The sequence below is a fragment of the Anolis sagrei genome, chromosome 2, assembly GCF_037176765.1.
Source record: "Anolis sagrei isolate rAnoSag1 chromosome 2, rAnoSag1.mat, whole genome shotgun sequence".
NCBI classification, from domain to species: Eukaryota; Metazoa; Chordata; class Lepidosauria; order Squamata; family Dactyloidae; genus Anolis; species Anolis sagrei.
Window position 1 is genome coordinate 228872677 of NC_090022.1, and position 21552 is coordinate 228894228.

The following is a 21552-nucleotide window of genomic DNA, read 5'->3' on the forward strand; positions in this document are numbered from 1 at the left end:
TATAAATGCAGAGAAATAGATGATGAAATAAAAAAGGAAGAACAAGATACTTATTCTACAAGAACTGGGGGACTGATGGAAACATTACACTGAAGAACTACAGTAGACTCAGGCCCATTCTACACTACCATATAATCCAGATTATAAAAGGAAATAATTCACATAATCTGTTTTAAACTGGATTATAAGAGTCTACATTGCCATATAATCCAGTTCAAGCAGATAACCTGAATTTTATATGGTTTTTTAGATGGGGCCTCACTTACCTGGAACATTCACACCTAGCTCCAACAGACAAGAGTTCTTTCTCCTACCTTGGACATTCCACAGATAATTAAACCCCATTTTCCTAGTTTCCAACAGACCTCACAACCTCTGAGGATACTTGCCAAGGATGAAGGTGAAATGTCAGGAGAGAATGCTTCTGGAACATGACCATACTGCCCAGAAAACTCACAACAACCCAGTGATTCCGGCCATGAAAGCCTTCGACAATGCAACACAGAATTTATGGTATGGTATAATGTGGAGTATAGTATTATGCCTATTTTTAATAGTAACTCTCAAACAAAGAGAAAATATATTCATCTGGCATCTACCAATCTCAATGGGTGCCAGTTCACTGAGAGTCAAGTATATCTAAAAGAGATGAAAAAGGGGCAGACTTGTTTAATGAAGAACAATTTGAAGATAAACCTTAGAAAACTTAAACCACTTGGGAGAAATGAAACTAGAAACAGATGGCATATCAATAAATAACAACAACAACAACAACAACCACAACAACAACACTTTATTTATATTCTGCCCTTCTCACACCAGAAGTGACTTGCAGTTTCTCAGGTTGCTCCTGACATGACAAAACAAACAAACAAACAAAACAAACCCGAAAGGGACTCAGGGTGGATCACAGTACACATACACAGCAAACATTCAATGCTGCTTTGCATAGACAACACACAGACAGACAGAACAGAAAGAAGGTGTTGTCGACTCAATGTCTAGCTGTTTGGTTGGTGTCAAGGAAGTTGAGTCCAGCCACACGGGGTGCTGTTGCCCCATTTTCTATGATGAAGAGCCAGGCCCGTAGCCAGGATTTCGATTCGGGGGGGGGGGGGGGTGAGTCTGAGTGAAAGAGGGTCTACCCTAGCAAACCTTTTGTATCATTACCCCAATACCCCCATGGATATGGGATATATTGATTATAGTGATCAGATCATGATATTAATAAACATAGCAGTTTAAATATTGCACCAGTAAGGCCTTTTCGCGAACCACCATGAGAATTTCGGGGGGGGGGGGGCTGAAGCCCCTCAAGCCCCCCCCCCCCCTGGCTACATTCCTGTGAAGAGCCATCAGGACTTCCTCCTTCCTTTTTGGTCGCCCAGCATTTTCTGATCGTCTTTCTTTATGGTGTCGTAAAACACCTCCCCCACTTTTAGCGATATCTAATTTCTCTAATTATAGCTAAAGCTGTTTTCGAACTGTTTAGGTAAATAGTGACCAGGGCTGACAGTCGACCACTCACGCAGACCCGGGACTTCAAACTTGCAACCTTTCGGTTGACAGATCTTCTAGTTGCTGGTGATTTATCAGCAGTGCTAAACCTCCAGCCCTATATAAAGCTGCTCCAAACTACAGAGGTTGAATATGGAAAACAAAAGAGTGACTTAAGATTGGAAACCCCAATATAAATGCCAGGTCCCTAAAACTGGGGACCTCAAGCATGGCAGTAACTACATGACCATTGTATTAATCTCACATGAAAGCAAAATGATGCTCAAAACTCAGGAGTGAAATTCACTCCTGAAAGAGTTATCCTGGGGAAAAGGTGCCTGAGCTGAAGCTTTCTCATTGATCCTAGTTTCTACAACAAGCCATTTTTTTTTTCAAAACAGGGGCAGGGACAGAAAATGAGGTGAAATCTTCTGAACAGGGGCAGAGATGCAAAAAACAAACACAGGAGTGTTAATCTTTCAGGAGTGAATTTCCCTTTGCTATCCAAACTTTATATGTGTGTGTGTGTGTGTGTGTGTATGCAAGTTTTGGATAGCAATGGGAAGAAAGCAAAGAATTTCAAAGAAAGGTAGACTGCACTTTACAGGTAGCAAAATCTTTCATTAAGTAAATCATGGAAAACTTTGGATCATGCCACAGGAAATGGGTGTGTCACAACACCTGAGTGCCCTGATGTATAATCTGTATTCAGGACAAGAGGCTATTTTCAGGGTAAAATACAGAGAAGTTGAAAGGTTTCCAATTGGCAAGGAGGTCAAGCAAGGCTGTATTTATCAATCTGCTTAATTTGTATGCTGAACATATCATGCGTGAATCAGATTAGATTTAGTCAAGGACACCATGGCCTGTAAACTGGAGGAAGGAAGTTCTTCCAGTTTCGAAGATTCTTGAAGAAAGTAAAAAAAGAAAATGCAAAGGAAGGTTTCACATTGAACATTAAGAAAAGAAAATAATGACCAATGATTCCTAATCTTTTATTTACCCTCAATAACGTTTGTAGCTGTGGATGACCAAGACAGCATTATTTAAAACCCTTAAGGGCATCAGATATGTATCTAACATTGCTCATCAAGGATCTTCAAATTTGGAGAGAATGGAGAAATATGTAAATGCTTAGGACCAAAAGCAAAGCTCAGAAAAGTTACATTTCTGAACTTCTATTTCCAGCACCCCCAAATCAGCTGTGTTGGAAGACAATGGGATTATGGCACCCTAGCATTTGATTTCTGTCTTTTCAAGACAGACAGACTCGCAGTTGACCTCAAGCCAGGCAGTGATGTGGAGGCACATTGTTAGAGTTGATATTGGGCAGTTCAGTGCTCTGAGGAGTGACCACAATTGACAACCAGGCTCTGTTTAATGCTACTACTCTTCCCCACCCCACCAGACCATGCCCATTCCCTTGTCTCTGCATTAGCATCCACATCAACATCAGCTGCTAATCAGGCCACAGTTTGCCCATCTCAACAGCTCCAGTTCACCAGCTCCGCTATGCCTCAACAACCATAGGATGCCCACTGAGCACACCTCCTGCACAATAATCTCAGTGCTAGTGCCATGGAAATGCCACCACAAACAATGGTTGGGGTGGAGGGGAGAACGTTTGATTTACTTCCTTTCATGTAATGTTTTTTAACTGTAAGAGACTTGGTGAATTTCCTGTAAGGATATTGTGGCCTCCTGGGGTTCCAAGGATGAAAGGTTAGGAAATGCTGAAATACAAGAGGACAACATTGAAACAGTGGAGGATTTTCTATGTCAATGATTAATGAGAATAAGAATCGGAAGGGCAGCTATAAAGGAACTACACGAGATTCTGAAGTATTAAATTTAGCATTGAACACTAAATTTAAGTTTGTCCATTCCATCATGTTTCCAGTTCCTATGTATGACTGTGAAAGCTAGAGAATGAAGAAACCTGATAGGAAGAAAGTCAATCCATTTGAAATGTGGTACTGGAGGAAAGTCCTACAGATCATGTGGACTGAAGACAAAAAAAAAAAAAAAAGACAAAGTCATCTTGGCTTCTAGGGACTCAAGCCTTAACTCTCCCGAGAAGCCAAGATGATTAAGCTGAGATGGAGGTACTTTGTACATATCAGGAGAAAACATGACTCTCTAGTATTCACACACAGACACACACCCTTTGGGGAGGTGGGAGGTAGTAGAAATTAAGAAGACTGCATTATAGCCCTGAGTCTGTAACATCTGTGAAGGAGGTCTCTCATTCATGGGATGCCATAAATTGAAGTCAACTTAATGGCAGTTTCAGAAGAATGACTGTGACTGACTGATTCCTTTTTTTAAAAAAAAAATCACTTTCCAAGTTTTGCATCATCATCACGAATGGGATGTTTCTTTTACAGTTTCCTATTGTGAATGTTAAATTTCAAAGGGTTAATTTTCATAAGTTCTGAAAAATACAGATGACATTCTCTGGGTCAAAATCGCAAGCAGGTCTTCCTATACAGAAAGCAAACTTCTACCTTCTTCCTAAGGTATAATTGTTGTAAAATCCTGCCACCTAGTGCTTCTTTCTTAAGAAAAATCTGGATGGGGTGATCTGCTCAAAGTACTTCAAGAAAAAAATGTAAAGACCACCAAACAGTAAAACACTGTATGTTCACCCTGATATTTAGGAATCCCATGACACTATTAGAGTTCCCTTTAGTTTGACTACAGCACAGTAAGAAATAATTTTTTTCATAGAATTAAATAAATCTTCTTTAGATAACCATGTATATTATTGTATAAGGTGTTATGATGTTAACTGTTTTTATACCGTGTTATTGTAGTATCGAATTTTTGCTGTTCTGTTGTTAACCGCTGTGAGTCGCCTAAGGGCTGAGAACAGTGGTATACAAATAAAGCAAATAAATAAATAAATAAATATGCAGTAATTTATTCTGCACATGGAGAATTAGTATTTGAACAAAACTCCAAACCAGCATGGCTTTAAATAAAATACTGCATGTTGGCAAGAACCTCTAGCTCAGAGGGAAGGAAGTCTAGGCAAGATACTGAAGTTGCGTCTTTATTTTTATTATTTAGTTAACTTGGGTACCCAATGATGCTCAGGTTATTTGAAAAGGTCATTTTTTTATTTTACAAAATAAAAAGTCACAGTTTATTTGCTTACAGCTCACGAGGATTGGCCCCCAATGGGTCTGGGTCCTGTCCCTGGTCAGCCAACCTGCCAGCCACTGTTGTCTGATAACTGGTCCAGCACAGGTTATCCATCATGACTGCCTGAGACAATCTGCTGATCCACCCCAACTGTGATCTGTCTCAGTCCAGAGGTTCCTGGTGTAGTTTGTGTCTACCTCTGCCTGGGCAGGACCCTTCCAATCTGCACCCCACATTGGTTCCACCATGGGAACCTTGGTATTTAACAGTGCCCACCTACACTTGGTCTTCTATCCTGGATCCAAGACTTGTGTCAACTGCCACAAAAGAGGGTTTAAACCTGACTCTCACCAACCCAAGGAGCTGCACTCAAGGAAAGCAAATTTAACCCAGAAATGCCCCATCAGCTGCTAGGGACAGCCTGATATAACCAAAGTCCCAGAGTCTGTAGCTTTAGTCTTCCACCACACCTGGCCCAATTCCACATGCTGCTTGCAGTGAGTACATATCTTGAGGGTCTTTTGTTTCCCCTATTAAAAAATTAAGTGCTAGGTCAAACAAAAGAAAAACAACAGAAGAGAAGACATGCTTATCAAATTTGCAGATGACACCAAATTGGGAGAGATTTGTCCCTAGAGGACAAGATCAGAAACCAAAATGACCTTTATAGATTAAAGAGCTGGGCCAAAACAAACAAAATGAATTTAAACAGGGAGAAATGTATAGTACTACACTTTGGCAATAACAAGGAAATGCATAGATATAGGATGATTGACACCTGGCTAGAAAACACTCAATGTGAAAGGAATCTAGGAGTCTTTTAGTAGACCACAAGCTAACCATGAGTCAACAGTGTGATGCAGCAGCTAAGAACACCAATGCAACTAGGCTACATCAATAGGTGTATAGTGTCTGGATCAAGGGTAGTCATAGTCCAACTCCATTCTCTTTTGGTCAGACCTCACTTGGAATATTGTGCCCAATTATGGGCACCTGGCAAGCAAGAACGTGTCCAGAGAAGGGTGACCAAAATGACTAAAAATTGGAAACCAAGTGTTATGAAGTATAGGTTTAGCTTGAGGAAAAAGAAGACTGAGAGGGGACATGATCGCCATGTTTAAATATTTCAAAGTAGCAGGGGGGAAACTTATTTTATGCTACTCTGGAGACTAGAACACAGAGCAATGGATTCAAATTGCAAGAAAAAAGATTCCACCTAAACATTCGGAAGAACTTCCTCTTTTGTACTATTTTAATTTATTTTTAGAAGGAAAGAAAGAAAAACATACTAAACCATAAGATACAAAGAAGAAAATACACACAAAAACCAAGAAAATGTAACATAATCCAATTCAACAATAAATAAAAAGACACTACTTCCTTCCCTCCCTTTGAAGAAAAGGTTCTTCTTAAGTCTTCTGGTCTCCATTTGGTAAAAAGAGGAACTTAAATTGTTATTTTTCATTCGCTCAGTCATTTCCGACTCTTCGTGACTTCATGGACCAGTCCACGCCAGAGCTCCCTGTCAGTCGTCACCACCCCCAGCTCCTTCAAGATCAATCCAGTCACTTCAAGGATACCATCCATCCATCTTGCCCTTGGTCGGCCCCTCTTCCTTTTTCCTTCCATTTTCCCCAGCATCATTGTCTTCTCTAAGCTTTCCTTTCTTCTCATGCTGTGGCAAAAGTACTTCATCTTGGAACTTAAATACCCAATGCTTATTTTTGTTTACTGCAACTACATCTTCCTTAAAATATTTCTCTGTTTTCTCCTACTCTTTCCACACCTTGCTTAGAGAGCTCCCTTTCATTATTCTAGTTAATTTGTCAATTTCCATGACTTATCTTAATTTCAGTTGCCAATCATAGATGGAAGGTACTTCAGTTATTTTCCACTTTTTACCAGTACTATCCTTTCTGTTGTAATCATATACACAATTCTTCTACTTGTAGGCTTATTGATTTGTACATCTATCATGTTGAGGAGGTACAACTGCAGCGCAAATTCTAATTCTAATGGTAAAATAGTATTAATTGTTCTTTCAATAGTTCTTAACGTTTTACAGTTCCTTAACATATGACAGAGTGTACCTTTTTCTTTGCCACATTTCCAGCATAAGTATTTCCTGGTTTTATATATTTTAGCTAGCATCTGTGGAGCTAAATCCCATTGATATTGGACTTTATAACAATTTTCTTTAAGATTGCTAGAACACATAAAACTCACCATGTCTTTCCAAATATTTTCCCATTGGTCAATATCAATTACCCTTCCAACATTTTTTGCCCAGGTTAGCACATATTCTTGTTCTTTCTGTTTAAAAAAAATATTTTGGAAATAGTCCTCTTGGTAAAGCTAAAAGGTTCCCCTAACATTAAGTCTAGTTGTGTCTGATTCTGTTCATATAATACCAAACAGTTGCTCATAGGAAGCTCACACACAGGGCTGGAGTTTAGCAGCCATTTATGGTCCATTCTTTATCCATTCCTCTTCTGAAACATCCAAAATTATCAGCCACTATTATGTCTTGTGTCAGTGAATCTGACAGTTTAACTTTGTGTGATGTGATAAGAAATTCCTTTTGTCTGTCCTGAATCCTTACAACATTCAAGTTCAGGCTCTAACCTTGCAAGAGAGAAACTCTTCTATGTACATGTTCCATTCCACAGATAATTTTTACACCTTCATTGTGCTTTTTTATTATGTCTTCTTTTACTCACCTCTTTAATATATCTCAAAAGCCACAACCATGGAGTTCAACTTTAAAGTGGTCATCATTTTCACAGAGCTTTCACCATAACCTGAAGATTAGTCACTGCCAGCGCAGATCTATGAGTTCAGACATTTTAAACTGGTTTAGGAGGCTAGATGGTAGAACTGCCCATTTTGTGCACTTTGTCTTTTTAAATTGTAGTTAATTTTGATTTGTATTATGTCCTGTTTTCTAGACTGTGCTGGTGCCGTTAGCTTACAAAATGTATACACCAACTCAAAATCAATAAATACATAAGAAAATAAATAATGTACCAGCACAGACTAATCTTGTTTCCTAGGAGGGGTTTTGAACATACATGGAGTTCCCGAATAGGCATGTATTTACCAAGAATGCAAACAGCAATGATATATGTACTACAGAAAGCATTATGCATGTGCTGAAGTATGTGTTCTTTTATTAGTCAGTTAAAATTATCTGCGCCATCAATATAGTCTTACTATAGAAATGATGCCCAGTTTATTATGGGAAAATGTTTCCAAGCATAAGGAGACAATTTCAAGTATTCAGGAAGGCAATGTCTTTTGGGTTTCTAGAACTGGATAAAGTATTATGAAGAATATGACAGAGGTTTACTCAAAACTTGAAACTTTTAACTTTTCATTCTGTACAACAAACCCTTTTGCTTCCCTAAGATAAATCATGCTGAAGACCCAACTATCCTTTGCCAATAGCCAATTAGAGTACAAGAAAGTTACTATTTCGCATCTCCTTACATACCATCTACACCAGTGGTTCCCAATCTTTTTTTGACCAGGGACCACTCTGACCAGGGACCACTCTCCAACTTTAGTACCAAAAGGGTTATGAATCAGTTTTTGGTCAACTTAAGATTCGGTTTGGTTATTTGAGGTGCTGATTCAGAAAATTGCATTGGCTAGACCACATCAGCTCTAGTTTCTGATACAGAACATATGCTATCCAGTAGTCACCATCTGCTTGTCCACAAAATTTAATAAGCCTCGGCACTATAAGAGGGTTTTGCGAGACCAGTCACTCTCGTTGTAATGGTGTAGCAACGATGAGGCTGGAGGCCATATTTTAGTTCTTGTGGACCATTGGTGGTCCATGGACTACAGGTTGGGAACCACTGATCTACACTGTTAGCATTTGTCTTTGTTTTAGTTGATGGAATATTTTCTTTTCTTCACTGTTTCATCACAAATTCATTTTGTAGAGACCGTGTGCCTTTTGATTGCTGTTTCAAAACCAGACAGTATATGACATTAAGTTCCAAATAACTTCTTCTTGGCTTTTAAGATGATGATGATTATTGAACAAAAAGACACAGATGAAAATATAAACAAATACAGAGGAAGGCTGAATGGGAGCAGGAACCTAACTCCTTGCCAAAAACAGTCCTTCAAAGAGCTTTTTTTGCTCTTGGAAGTATCAACTGGGTGAGGATAGTTTCCCAGAAGCAATGTGAGTTAAATAAGCAACACACTTAAATAAAGCAACACACTTAAATAAAGGATGCTGTGCTGCATGACTTGTCGGATATTTTCTCCCCCCCCCCCCATTTTGTTATTATGTTTGCCACAAGATACACTTAAGACCCCTTCCAGTGAGGAAGTTTTTATAGGTCTGTTTCTTACAAAAAACATCTCAGTTTAAAATAATGTATTTGTCCAGCTGCAGTTAATTGTGGGTTGGTACAGAAATGTACAACATCCAGTCAAGGTTACATTGCTGTTTGTTTTCAGGAAGATCTCTGTAGAACTGTTTGCACTGGTGGAAAAGGGAAAAGAAATTTGAATAATAAAACAAAATTAATTTGAAGCATATTTAATTAGAATGCTTTGGGACAAAACCAATCGTTTTCTTCAGCTAACTGCATAGGGCTTGGAAATAATAGCAAGGTGGTCCATGGAAAGATTTCTGGGGGCCCATAACCTTTGTTTGAAATCTTTATTTCCTCTGACCTCTGACTGAAATCTAGTATTTCCTTCACATGTGAATGTATGCAGTAGTATAAATTTACAGGAATATTAATTTCATATTACATTAGTTGCTGCATATCTTGAAAAATCACTTATGTTCATCCATACTTAAATTATGGTGATAGTTAGCCCCAATGCTAGATAACACATGATCACAGTCCTGATGTGTACAAATTATGGTGTGATATGCCAATGTTATATATAATAAATAATAAATAAAAAATTACTTATACCCCACCACCATCTCCCAAAGGGATTCAAGGTGGCTCACAAAACACTCAAAGGTGCAGATATGCAAAATATAAAAATGCAAAGACATAACACAGAAGCAATAACAACCAACATAAACATCACAAACCCCTGATTAAAATCAGTAAAAAGCAAAAATAGTTGCAGATATAAAACAACTGTAATTAATTTCAGTGTCATAAACTGTGCGGTGAAATAGTCTCTAAGCTCTCAAGTACGTACATCAAGAGACATGGCCAAAGGCTTGTTGAAATAGCCATGTCTTCAGCTGTATATGGAAAGCTTGGAAAGTGGGGGCTAGCCTAATCTCCCTCAGGAGGGCATTCCAGAGTCAGGGGGCCACCACCAAGAAGGCCTTCTCTCTCGTCCCCACCAACCGCACTTGAGATGGAGGTTGGACCAAGAGGAAAGCCTCCCGGTAGATCTTAGTGCCCGTGCCAGTTCATAAAAGGAGATGTGGTCAGAAAGATAAGTGGACCCTGAAGCGTGACCGCAACGTTGACTGTAATAAAATTATCTGCCGCTACAGTCATGGTTTTCACCTGACTAACAAAGGGGTCCATGGAACAAAAAAAGAAAGTTTAAAACCCCTGCCCTATGAGATTTTTATAAAATGGGCATATGCTTATTTCAAAAGTTTGTAAAACATCCAAGAACTTATTTATCAATAGCAAGCAAATATGTAGTAAATTAATAATCATAAATATTACATTCAGGTTCTTGCTTTGTGCAGTAAAGTACACTATGGTACAGAGCAGTATGAATCTGTGATATATTTCAAGCCAGAAAACATGAATTAACTCCTTCTGTTTTCAGCAAAAGCTGCCAGTACAAACAGTTGAGTGGATGGCCCTTGCGGCAATCAAGAAGTCTCTCCCTACCAATGTCTGGAGTTAAGTTTTAAATTTACAGATATTCTCGGAATAGAATCCCATCACCACAGAAGGGCAGTGCAATGGTGGGATCTCTATCAACCTCTATTTGACATATTCATAAAAGGAGAGACTATATATGCGAGCTTTCACAAACCCAGCATATGGGACACAACAAATCTCATTATTCTCAGCCAGCATATCCAGGTTAGGAAAAACTGATAGATACTATTCCTGTCACAATTAAGAGCAGCAATTTGATTTCACAGGTGATCCCTATGAATTGAGATAATATCCTTTTATAATTACCTGTTGATGAGCTTTAAACAACATGTAACTATCTCTGTACTATTGGTAGTCATGTTTTCTAATAAAGCAGTGCATGGATCTACTGCCACAGATAATATTCCTGAAAATAGAGCAGAAAAACAACCTATAAGCAATAATTGTAACTTTTGGATGCAAACTTGGAAAAACACAGGTGAAATCAAAACAAAATCAAACCTTGAAATTCTCATTACTTCCAGATATTTTTTCCTGTTCTTTATGAGACCTTATTCAGTGTAGTTTTGGTGAATGGGAAAAAAAAAAAACACTTTTGAAAGTGATGAGTAGGACCTTGTTTTCTAATACAGTAGATTCAATTAACCTGCATCTGGAAGATGCCAGATATATGTAGTTTCTGGTTGCTTGAGAGTTACTATTAAACTAACACTATTCCCCATAACATATTATACCATAAACTTTGTTGGCTGGATATTAATATTGAAATATTAAAAGCAAATAATGACAAACTTGACTTAATGTAACACAATTTTGCCATTTTACTATACAATGCCTGTTCTCCTCCCTACCCTGCCATTTTTCTTACTCAAGGTGGCCTTTCTGGGGCAGATTTTCATCTTATGGAACCAACATATTTTTATAATGATATTTATCACACTCCAGAGAGTCCAGTGTGCTGAAAACAGACATTGACAAACCAAAACAGTGCCATCGTGTGGTGTCTGAGGCTGTGTTACCTGCAATGCAAGCAGTCATGAAGCAGGCCACAGTGCCCGCAACCATGGCCCGGAAGGCCCCATTGGCAATGTCTTTCTTCCTGGAGGGAGCTAAGGCAGCTGAGGAAAACATTTGAAGAGGAGTTTTAATGTGTAATGTTTAAACAGCAACCAACAACAAAAGAACAACAACACACACTATCTCTCTCACACACACATTGCTTATTAAGAGACAGACATCCCTCAGATCTTTGAAACTGTTTTAAATTGTCTTAAACCTCTGTAAGTAACTCAAGCTATGATGGGCTTAATTGTAATTTTGTGTGTGTGCATTAGGAGCAACTTGAGAAACTACAAGTCACTTCTGATATGAGAGAATTGGTCATCTGCAAGGACGTTGCCCAGGGAATGCCCAGATGTTTGATGTTTTATCATCCTTGTGAGAGGCTTCTCTCATGTCCATGCATGGGGAGCTGGAGCTGACAGAGGGAGCTCAACTTGCTCTCCCCAGATTCGAACTACTGACCTGTTGGTCAGCAGTCCTGCTGGCACAAGGGTTTAACCTATTGTGCCACCAGGCAATGGGTTAAATCCTTTGAAAGCAGCAGAGAAAGCAACAAAAAGAAATCTTCTATGGGTCGGCTGGGCCACCATTTGGATAGCTCTGCTTTTGTGATAAGACGATGCCAGAGCCAAGGAATAAAATTTTGATTCTTTATCCTCTTGCGCTACTCAGACAGAATTCCACAGAATATAGTTGGCAATGATTGAGAAATAAACAACTTCATATTGCATCTTTGGCTGTAATTTCACCACAGCAATGAGGGAATTGCAAAACAATGTTTAAACTTCTGTGATTTTAAAGTTCTCCATCTTTTGAATCTTCAGTGCACCTGACAATTCACCTGTCAGTGCACCTTTCGAACGAGTTTGAAAGTAGACAAATTAATTTTAATGTATTTATCTTTTTTGACTTATCTTCTATAATTGAATGACTTGTGACTAACTGTAATAAATAATAGAATCAGTGAATACATATCGGGTATCAGAGCCAGGCCAGAACCCCCGGTGGCGCAATGGGTAAACCCTTCTGCTGGCAGGACTGAAGACCGACAGGTCAGAGGTTCAAATCCGAGGAGAGTACAGATGTGCTTCCTCTGTCAGCTCCAGCTCCCCATGCAGGGGCATGAGAGAAGCCTCCCAAAAAGATGGTAAATCATCAAAACATCTGGGCATCTCCTGGGCAACGTCCTTGCAGATGGCCAATTCTCTCACACCAGAAGTGACTTGCAAGGCACTCCTGATACAAAAAACAAACAAACAAACAAACAAACAGAACCAGGCTGATGTGTTCTTATGGAATCCCCACATTTCATTTCACCATTGCAACTATATAAAATCTTTTCATGGTTTTGCTATTCTCTCTACTTAAACTAAGGATAGATCTTCTCTCTGACATCTACAAAGATTTCTGGAGCACCTCTGTAATTAAGGTTAAGGGCAAAGGTTATATATCTTCCCAGCCATCATCAAGAGTGGAAAACAAGATATTTTCATTCTGTATAATAGCATGAGTTTTCTTTACTGGATTACAGTGAATCCTCCATATTTGCTGCTGTTAGAAATGCAGAACCCCCACAAAAGTGGAAAAACCATAAATTAAAAATGCTAGGATTTTTCAACTCAAAAGAACATCTCTTTAGGAATCTCTGCGTCCTCTGGGATGACTTTATGGTCAATTCCTGCTACAAATTAACTGTAAAGTTACATTGGATAAACTTAAATCATCTTGAGAGACAATATTAATGAAATCCACAAATAACAATAAAATCTGCAAAAGTTAAAGCTGCAAAAGTGGAGGGCTGACTGTAAACATATATAATAAAATATTCCATGTAGGATATATAACGTTCTTACTCAAAGCACTAATTACCACTCCTAAGGAACCAAAGTTGGCAAATCCACACAGGGCATAAGTGGCAATGGTTTCTGACCGGATCTGAAAATCAGGCACAAGAGAATATCTTATTCAGTTACATTAACTTACTATTAAATTAAATTAAATAGGATTCAGCAGTTCTTGCTAACATGGCCAAAAAGCATAATAAATGCACACTTTACAGCAAAATTAAAGGATTGTGAGTAATACAGTTTTTAAAAAGGTACCTTGTTTTGGTAATGTTACACTTTCCAGTAAATAGTTGTGCAATGATGTTATAGTTAAAAAAAGTAAAGGAATGAAGTTAATTTGTAACGAGTAACATTCTCTCCTAATGCTTGAGAAACGATCACTAAATATCTCTCAACATCCCCAACAATTAACAACATTTTATACAGAACAATACAAGGAGAAGGTCAGAAAACTCCTGGATCCTACTATATACAGAAAACTTAAACAAGACCCAACTTCCAAAATAACCAGAAAAACCAACACTCTGATTAAGAACTCCTCGATCAACTTCGACCTACACCAACAACTATGTAAATCGAAAGCCCTTCCACCTAGGCTTTATGGACTCCCAAAAATCCATATGGACTCCACCCCACTCAGATCCATCGTGAGTGCCATTTGATCCCCCACGTATGACTTAGCAAAATTTCTGGCTGCACAGTTACAAACCCATATTGGGCTCACTACACACTACATCAAGGACTCAGCCCACTTCATAGAAAAAAATCGGCAATCTCAAGCTAAATACCAATGACAAACTGATCAGCTTTGATGTGGTGTCTCTATTTACCATGGTTCCGGCAGCAGACACCATTGCACTAGTCAACCAGAAGTTCCCAGAAGACATCACAGATCTGTTTCATCATTGCCTCACCACCTGCTACTTTCAGTGGGACAATGAATTCTATGAACAGAAAGATGGAGTAGCTATGGGGAGTCCTCTCAGCCCAGTCATAGCAAATTTTTACATGGAACACTTTGAAAAACAAGCCCTAGAAAAAAGCAACAAAAATCCCACTATATGGTTCAGATATGTGGATGGCACTTTCACCATTTGGAGCCATGGACCATCTTAACAGCATCCACCTAAACATCCAATTCAACATGGAAAAAGAAAATGAAGGAAAACTGCCTTTTCTAGATGTCCTAGTCATCTGCAAACCAGATCAACAATTGGGTCACACAGTTTACAGAAAACCCCCACACACAGATAGATATCTACATAAAAAGTCCAACCATCACCCAAGTCAAACAAGAAGCACAATTAAAGCCTTGGCAGACCGTGCAAAAAGAATCTGCGAACCCCACCTCCTCCAAGATGAACTGAACCACCTAAACTGGGCTTTACAGACCAATGGATACTTCACCTCAGACATCAGAAGAGCTGCAAGACCGAGAACAAGCAACGAGAGTAAAGACAAAGATCCACCCAGAGGAAAAATGTTCTGCATAGGGAAACTGATGAGAAAACACAATCTACAAACTATTTACAGACCTACCAAGAAAATCCAACAAATGCTACGTTCAGCAAAGGACAAGAGGGATCCTCTCACTTCTGCAGGAGTCTACCATATACCATACAGCTGTGGAGGACAAGTCTACCAAATGCAGCTCCCAAACATGAATCAAGGAACATGAAAGGCACTGCAGATTACTCCAACCAGAGAAATCAGCCGTAGCAGAGCACCTGATGAACCAACCTGGACACAGCATATTATTTGAGAACACAGAAATGCTGGACCACTCTAACAACCACCATGACTACACAGAGAAGCCATTGAAATCCATAAGCATGTGGACAATTTCAACAGAAAGGAGGAAACCATGAAAATGAACAAAATCTGGCTACCAGTACTAAAAATCTCTAATATTACAACAGCAAAACAACAGAGGCACTAACAAGCCACACCAAAAAACTGCCAGGCCATCAGATGCTAATCAAGGTGGTCAGTTGAAACATTCCCACCTAGCTCCAACAGACAAGGGTTCTTTGTCCTACCCTGGTCATTCCACAGATGTATAAACCCAATTTTCCTAGTTCCAACAGACCTCACTACCTCTGAAGATGCTTGCCATAGATGCAGGCGAAACGTCAGGAGAGAATGCCTCTAGAACATGGCCATATAACCCGAAAAAACCTACAGCAACCCATTTTATAGGTAATTATTTCAGATAAATAGATCAAACAGGAGAGGAGGTGGAGTAGCATTATATGTCAAAAATATTTACACCTGGGAAGAGATGCAAGACTTCAATACTGGAAAACAGGTTGAGAGCATTTGGATAAAGGAAACAAGGGCTGGAAAAGAGGTAGTTGTGGGGCTCTACTACAGACCTCCAAGCTAGATGGAAGAACTGGATGAAGCCTTCCTTGACCAGATGACCAAACATGCAGAAAGAAGATATATAGTAGTCATGGGGGATTTCAACTACTCTGATATTTGTTGGAAGCAAACTTTGCGAAGACTACAAAGTCCAACAAATTCCTGACTTGCCTTGCAGACAATTTTACTGTCCAGAAGGTAGAAGAGGCAACAAGGGGATTCACCCTTTCTGGGATCGTTTCTCCTTATATCCTTCAATAAAACCTGGATGAAAGGCATCAGACTTAAGAAACTGCCCCTTCTGGGATCTCTTCTCTTTATAACTAAGCATAAGAAGAGTTCCTGTAATGTTTTTTGACTAGAGTAATGTTTTTTGACTGTTTTTTCATATTAATGAAATTTTATCTGCTGTCAGCTTTACAACGTCCAAAGAAAAAACTGCCTTCTTCTGAGCAAACTTTTCTGGTCTAAGAAAGAAAGAAAGAAAGAAAAGAAAAGAAAAGAAAAAAAGAAGAGCATCTTAGTTTATGGCAACAGACTCCACTGTGCACAGCCTTCTGTTCCCTGCTTTTAGTAAAATCATCTTAGTACTTGAGTTGATTAGATGTTCATTTCTGCCCCTCATGTTTGTAAAGAAGCAATTTGTAGATATTTCTTTTGCTCTATGCATATACAGAGAAAACTATTTCAAGGCCTCACTGGGCATATTTTTTCCAGGAAATGATTGAAAGCCAGGAAGCCTCATTGTTGCAGGTTGCGGAGGTGGACATGAAGCTAAGTACTCTCCCTTTGAGAGAGATACTTGTACCTAGTTTTATTAGAGACCTTCGAGGGCAATTTTAATTAAATGTTCCAACTTCATTTGTCAATGTCATGTTGAAAACATCCTGAAATCCACAAAACCGGAGACTTATTTATGATACAAATATTTGAACTTAAGAAGGAAAAACAAGTTCAGGAGTTAAGCAAAACTAATAGAAAAAAGAAAGAAAAGAAGAAGATTTCTCTAACTTTGAGTGCATATACATTGTACAATTAATGTAGTTTGATATTGCTTAAACCGGCATGACTTGATGCTGTTGAAAAATGAGTTATAATTTTGCAATATTCTTGGCCTTCTCTACGTCACCAAACTAAATGTCACACATTTTAACATGCCAGTTAAAGCAGTGTCAAATTACATTAATGTTACCCTTAGTCTCAATGAAACCTGGCAATTTTGGATAATTTATGGTTGTTTTTGAATGTCCTGAGAAGTGGATTTCCCTCTTCCCTCTCCTGATGAGTCATTCTTTGGGGACTACAATCTGCGCCAAAGCTTTAACCTGTTTTGGCAAAGGTTTTAGCCATGTGTGGAAGCGTGCCAAATCTCCATGCACCGTTTCTCCACACAATATAACCTCTTGCTATATTACAGATTATACTGCATAATTTAGATTTGGTATTGGGACATGACAGAAGCAAAGGAATATTGGTGATATATTTGCTTTCTTAACTTAGGTGTTACTGTTAATAACCCATGTACAATGGAAAAAATGGTTCCTAATTCACAATTCTGTTGCACCTCAACAGGATTTCACCTTGCTCACAGCACTCACCTAGAACCCAAACATGGTAATAAACAGTTTACTGAATATATATATGTGTGTGTGTGTGTGTGTGTGTGTGTGTATGTGTGTATAAATATACGGCCAAAGGCATCTTAACCAAATAAAAGAGTAAAAATCCAAGAATTAATAAAGGAAGCCAGTCCCAAAAGCAATAGTTAATCCAGAAAACAATGGTTAAAACATGAACATTAATCCAGGAAACAAAGAGCAGAACATGAGTATGAATCCAAATGTAAATCCACAAAACAAGGGCAAAACTTGACCATAAATCTTGGGACTTGAATCAAAAAATTATACAAGAATACTCACACTCAAATATTGTTTCACACCATTACTGTACAATTCCCCTCCTTTCTTCCTTAGCTGAATCAATTTTGATAGGTGTTCATAAGCCACAAATTCATTGAAGAAAGTCTTATAACCTAGAAGTCCACCGACAATAAAACTGTCTTCCCAGTCGACTCCCATGATGAAAGAAAATGGCATGAAAACATAGGCACAAATTATCTGCACAAAATTGAAAAAAAGAGAAAGTGAGATTAGATGAAAAATTGTAGACCACATATTGGGATTTCTCAAAATGGTTTCCTATAGAAAGTGAGATTAGATTAAAATCATCATCATCATCATCTTTAATTACTTATTAATCGCCCTCCATCCGAGATGCTCCAGGCAATTTACATAGCAGAAATTATACAGGATAAAACACATACATACAAATATTAAAATTAACATGGGTCAAATACTCTAGTAAAAAGCCAGGTCTTAAGTGCTAGGATAAAATGCCCTGAGTCACGTATGGCTCTCAAATATGGAGGCAAGGAATTCCATAAGGCAGGGGCAGAAATAGAGAAGGCCCTGTGTCTGGTGCTTTCCAAGTGCACTTCCCTAGGACCCGGTATATAGAGCAAATCGCGTTGGGATGGTCGTGGCGACCTCCCAATATGTAGGTCACATATTGGGATTTCTCAAAATGGTTTCCTATAGAAGTAAAAAGGACAGAAGAGATGCAGAGGTGTATCTAGATGTATGTTCTGCAGTAATTGAAGCTTGGAAAATTAGTTCCATGATCTAGCACCAGGGCTAAATAGCTCAGTCATAAGGGTTATTATTTTGATTTCAGAAAGTTACAAATTCCTTAACAAGCTTTCTTTCTGCTACATCTTTCAGTGGACACAGGAGTGCTTGGACACTGAGGCAGCATGTGCAGTTGAACATTAGCCTAAAGCAGATATTTCATTTTTGTGACACACTTTTTAGACCTGTATCATTTCATGACATGGTAATTCAGTTTTACTCAGAAATCAGACGTTAAACCAATCCTTTATAAGAGATACACACATATATAAATTGTAATAATAAAATATATGGTGACACAACATATCTCATAAAAACCTTTAATTCATTTTAAAAATACTGTATATGATTTATTGCTTATTTTACATCGAACCAGAAATGTTTTGTTACACACCTATACATTGCACCCGATACACTAATATATTGTGACACACAGTTTGGAAAGCTCTGCCATAAAACATCCCTCTAAATAGTACAGTATTATTGAACTACAACTTCACTCAGCTTTAGCTATAGCAACCAATGGTAGAGGACAATGGAAGTTTCAGTCTAACATCTGGAGGGCCACAAATTACCCATTCTGGGGGATCATGAAAGAGGTTTGCAAAATGATAAATGAAGTAGAGAGAAATTATTTGCTCTCCAAAATGCTAGGTTACAAAAGCAACCAATTAGGCTGATGAGCATCATTAAGTCCATTAGTCCAATGAATTGCATCTGGAAAGACAGGAGATGGCACAATTTAGATGGCAAAGAAGAGGTTAGAGAGGGATGCTTAATACTTCTAATTGCTTGCTTCACCCAGGCACTTCTGCCTTAAAGCTGAAATTCTGTCTTGCATTTCTGATAAAAGCGATGGTCAAATAACCTCTGGAGGGCTACAAATATCATGTGGAAATACTAGCCCAACTTTTCTGTTGGCTAGCATTGCCTAGATTTCTTCAGTTTGTTTTGCAGCCCAGGTAGCAACACAATTCTTTGAGCATACATAAAACAAGCAAGCCTCCTGTGCTTTAACTTAAAGAGGAAACCTACCCTATTAATAAACAATTCCTTCCTTTCTCTCAATAGTTAGGTTATGGGCGGATTGAACAATGCAGGTGATTAATTGCCATGAGGAGAGTGAAAAGGAAATGTCCTCCACTTATTAATAACCCTCTTGCGTAAATCTTGCTTTATTTCTTTGTAAATATCTTTTGCAATTAGTCAATGAGCAAATAAACGAAGCTCACATTTAAGGCCATATTGAAAAATATGCATCGTCTTTCATTTAAAGCTGAAGTGATTGTCTGTGTTCTCCATAATTAGGAAATATCAGAAGGAAGATGAAGGATCTGTGTTTTATTTATTACTAGCTTGGGGACCCGGCGTTGCCCGGGTTATTAGAGAAAGTGGGTAATGTTGGTTCTGTATGCCAAGTTTGGTCTTTATTGGTCTTTGTATAACGGCTGCATTATTTTCAGGAAGTGAGTGAAGGTACTTGAAGTCACATCATCCATGGCCCATCCTCCTACAAACAGCAGCAGGATATACAGTGGGTCATGGGGGCTCTGTGTGCCAAGTTTGGTCTTTATCAGTCATTAGATGAGGGTGGCAGTGGTGTCAGTAAGTGAGTGAAGGTAGTGCAAGTCCCATCATCCAAAGTCCATCCCCTTTCAACCTGCAGCAGGATGTAGAGTGGATCATGGGGGCTCTGTGTGCCAAGTGTGGTCTTGATTGGTCATTAGAAGAGGGTTGCAGAAATCTTCGGAAGGGAGTAGAGGTACTTGAAGTCCCATCATCCATGGTCTGTCCTCCTCCAAACTGCACCAGGATGTAGAGTGGGTCATTGGAGCTCCATGTGCCAAGTGTAGTCCTGATTAGTCATTGGCGAGGGTCTCAGTGGTCTCAGGAAGTGAGCAAAGGTACTGCAAGTCCCATCATCCATCTCCAAAGTTTTCCAAACAACACCAGGACGTAACGTGGGTCATGAGAGGTCTATGTGCCAAGTTTGGTCTTGATCCGTCATTGGATGAGGTTTGCAGAGGTCTCAGAATGTGAGTGAAGGTACTGGAAGTTCCATCATCCATGGTCCACCATTCTCCAAAACTGCAGCAGGATGTAGAGAGGGTCATGGGGGCTCTGTGTGCCAACTTTGGTCTTGATTGGTCATTAGATGAGTTTTGCAGCAGTCTTGGGTAGTGGAGGTACTTGAAGTCCCATCATCCATGGTCTGTCGTCCTCCAAACAGCTCCAGGATGTAGAGTGGGTCATTGAAGCTTCATGTGCCAAGTTTAGTCTTGATGAGTCATTGGCGAGGGTCTCAGTGGTCTGAGGAAGTGAGTGAAATGACTGCAAGTCCCATAATCCATTGTTAAATTCTTCCAAACTGCAGCAGGATGTAGAGTGGGTCATGCTGGGTCTCTGTGTAAATTGTGGTCGTGATCCATCATCGTTGGCAGTTGTAATGGTCTTCGGAAGGGAGTGCAGGTATTGCAAGTCCCATCGTCCATGGTGCATCCTCCTTCAAACCGCACCTGGATGTAGAGTGCGTCATGGAGACTCAGTGTGCCAAGTTTGTTATTTATTGGTAATTAGATGAGGGTTGCAGTGGTCTGAAGAATTAAGCAATGGTACTGCAAGTCCCATAATCCACGGTCCATCCCCGGCCAAACCACACCAGGACGTAAAGTGGGTCATGAGAGGTCTATGTGTGAAGTTTGGTCCTGATCAGTCATTGGATAAGGTTAGCAGCGGTCTCAGAATGTGAGTGGTGGTACTGCAAGTCCCATCATCCATGGTTCATGCTCCTCCAAACTGCAGTAGGATGTCGAGTGGGTGATGGGGGCTCTGTGTGCCAAGTTTCGTCTATATTGGTAGTGTTGTGACCCAGCCCCCAGCCTTTCCTTTCCTTTCTTTCTCATCTCGGAATGTTGGATTTGAGGCTGGCCAATCAGAGAGCATATGCAAATTTCCTTCTGTCATGCCCTGTTTCTGCCATGAACCCTCTTCTCCACCAGGGGCTCCTATTGAAGCTGGCCAATCAGAGACCATATGCAAATAGCACCACAGTTGCAGCCAATCAGAAAGCTGGCACATACACTTCCGCCCTCCACACTTCCTCTGTCC

The 21552-nt window shown here is 39.3% G+C and overlaps 1 protein-coding gene across 1 annotated transcript in view; it reads right to left on the reverse strand.

Annotated features, from left to right (window-relative positions):
• Nucleotides 1-5915: 5915 nt before the first annotated feature.
• The window catches only part of SLC28A3 (solute carrier family 28 member 3), a 59521-nt gene continuing 43884 nt past the window's right edge, over nucleotides 5916-21552 (reverse strand). The window contains exons 14-18 of the mRNA XM_060762118.2: nucleotides 17677-17874; nucleotides 13400-13481; nucleotides 11504-11602; nucleotides 10791-10890; nucleotides 5916-9148 (exon numbers count right to left, since the gene is read on the reverse strand). Coding sequence (XP_060618101.2) covers nucleotides 9031-9148; nucleotides 10791-10890; nucleotides 11504-11602; nucleotides 13400-13481; nucleotides 17677-17874 — 597 coding nt within the window. The 3' untranslated portion in view covers nucleotides 5916-9030. The remainder of the gene's footprint in view (nucleotides 9149-10790; nucleotides 10891-11503; nucleotides 11603-13399; nucleotides 13482-17676; nucleotides 17875-21552) is intronic.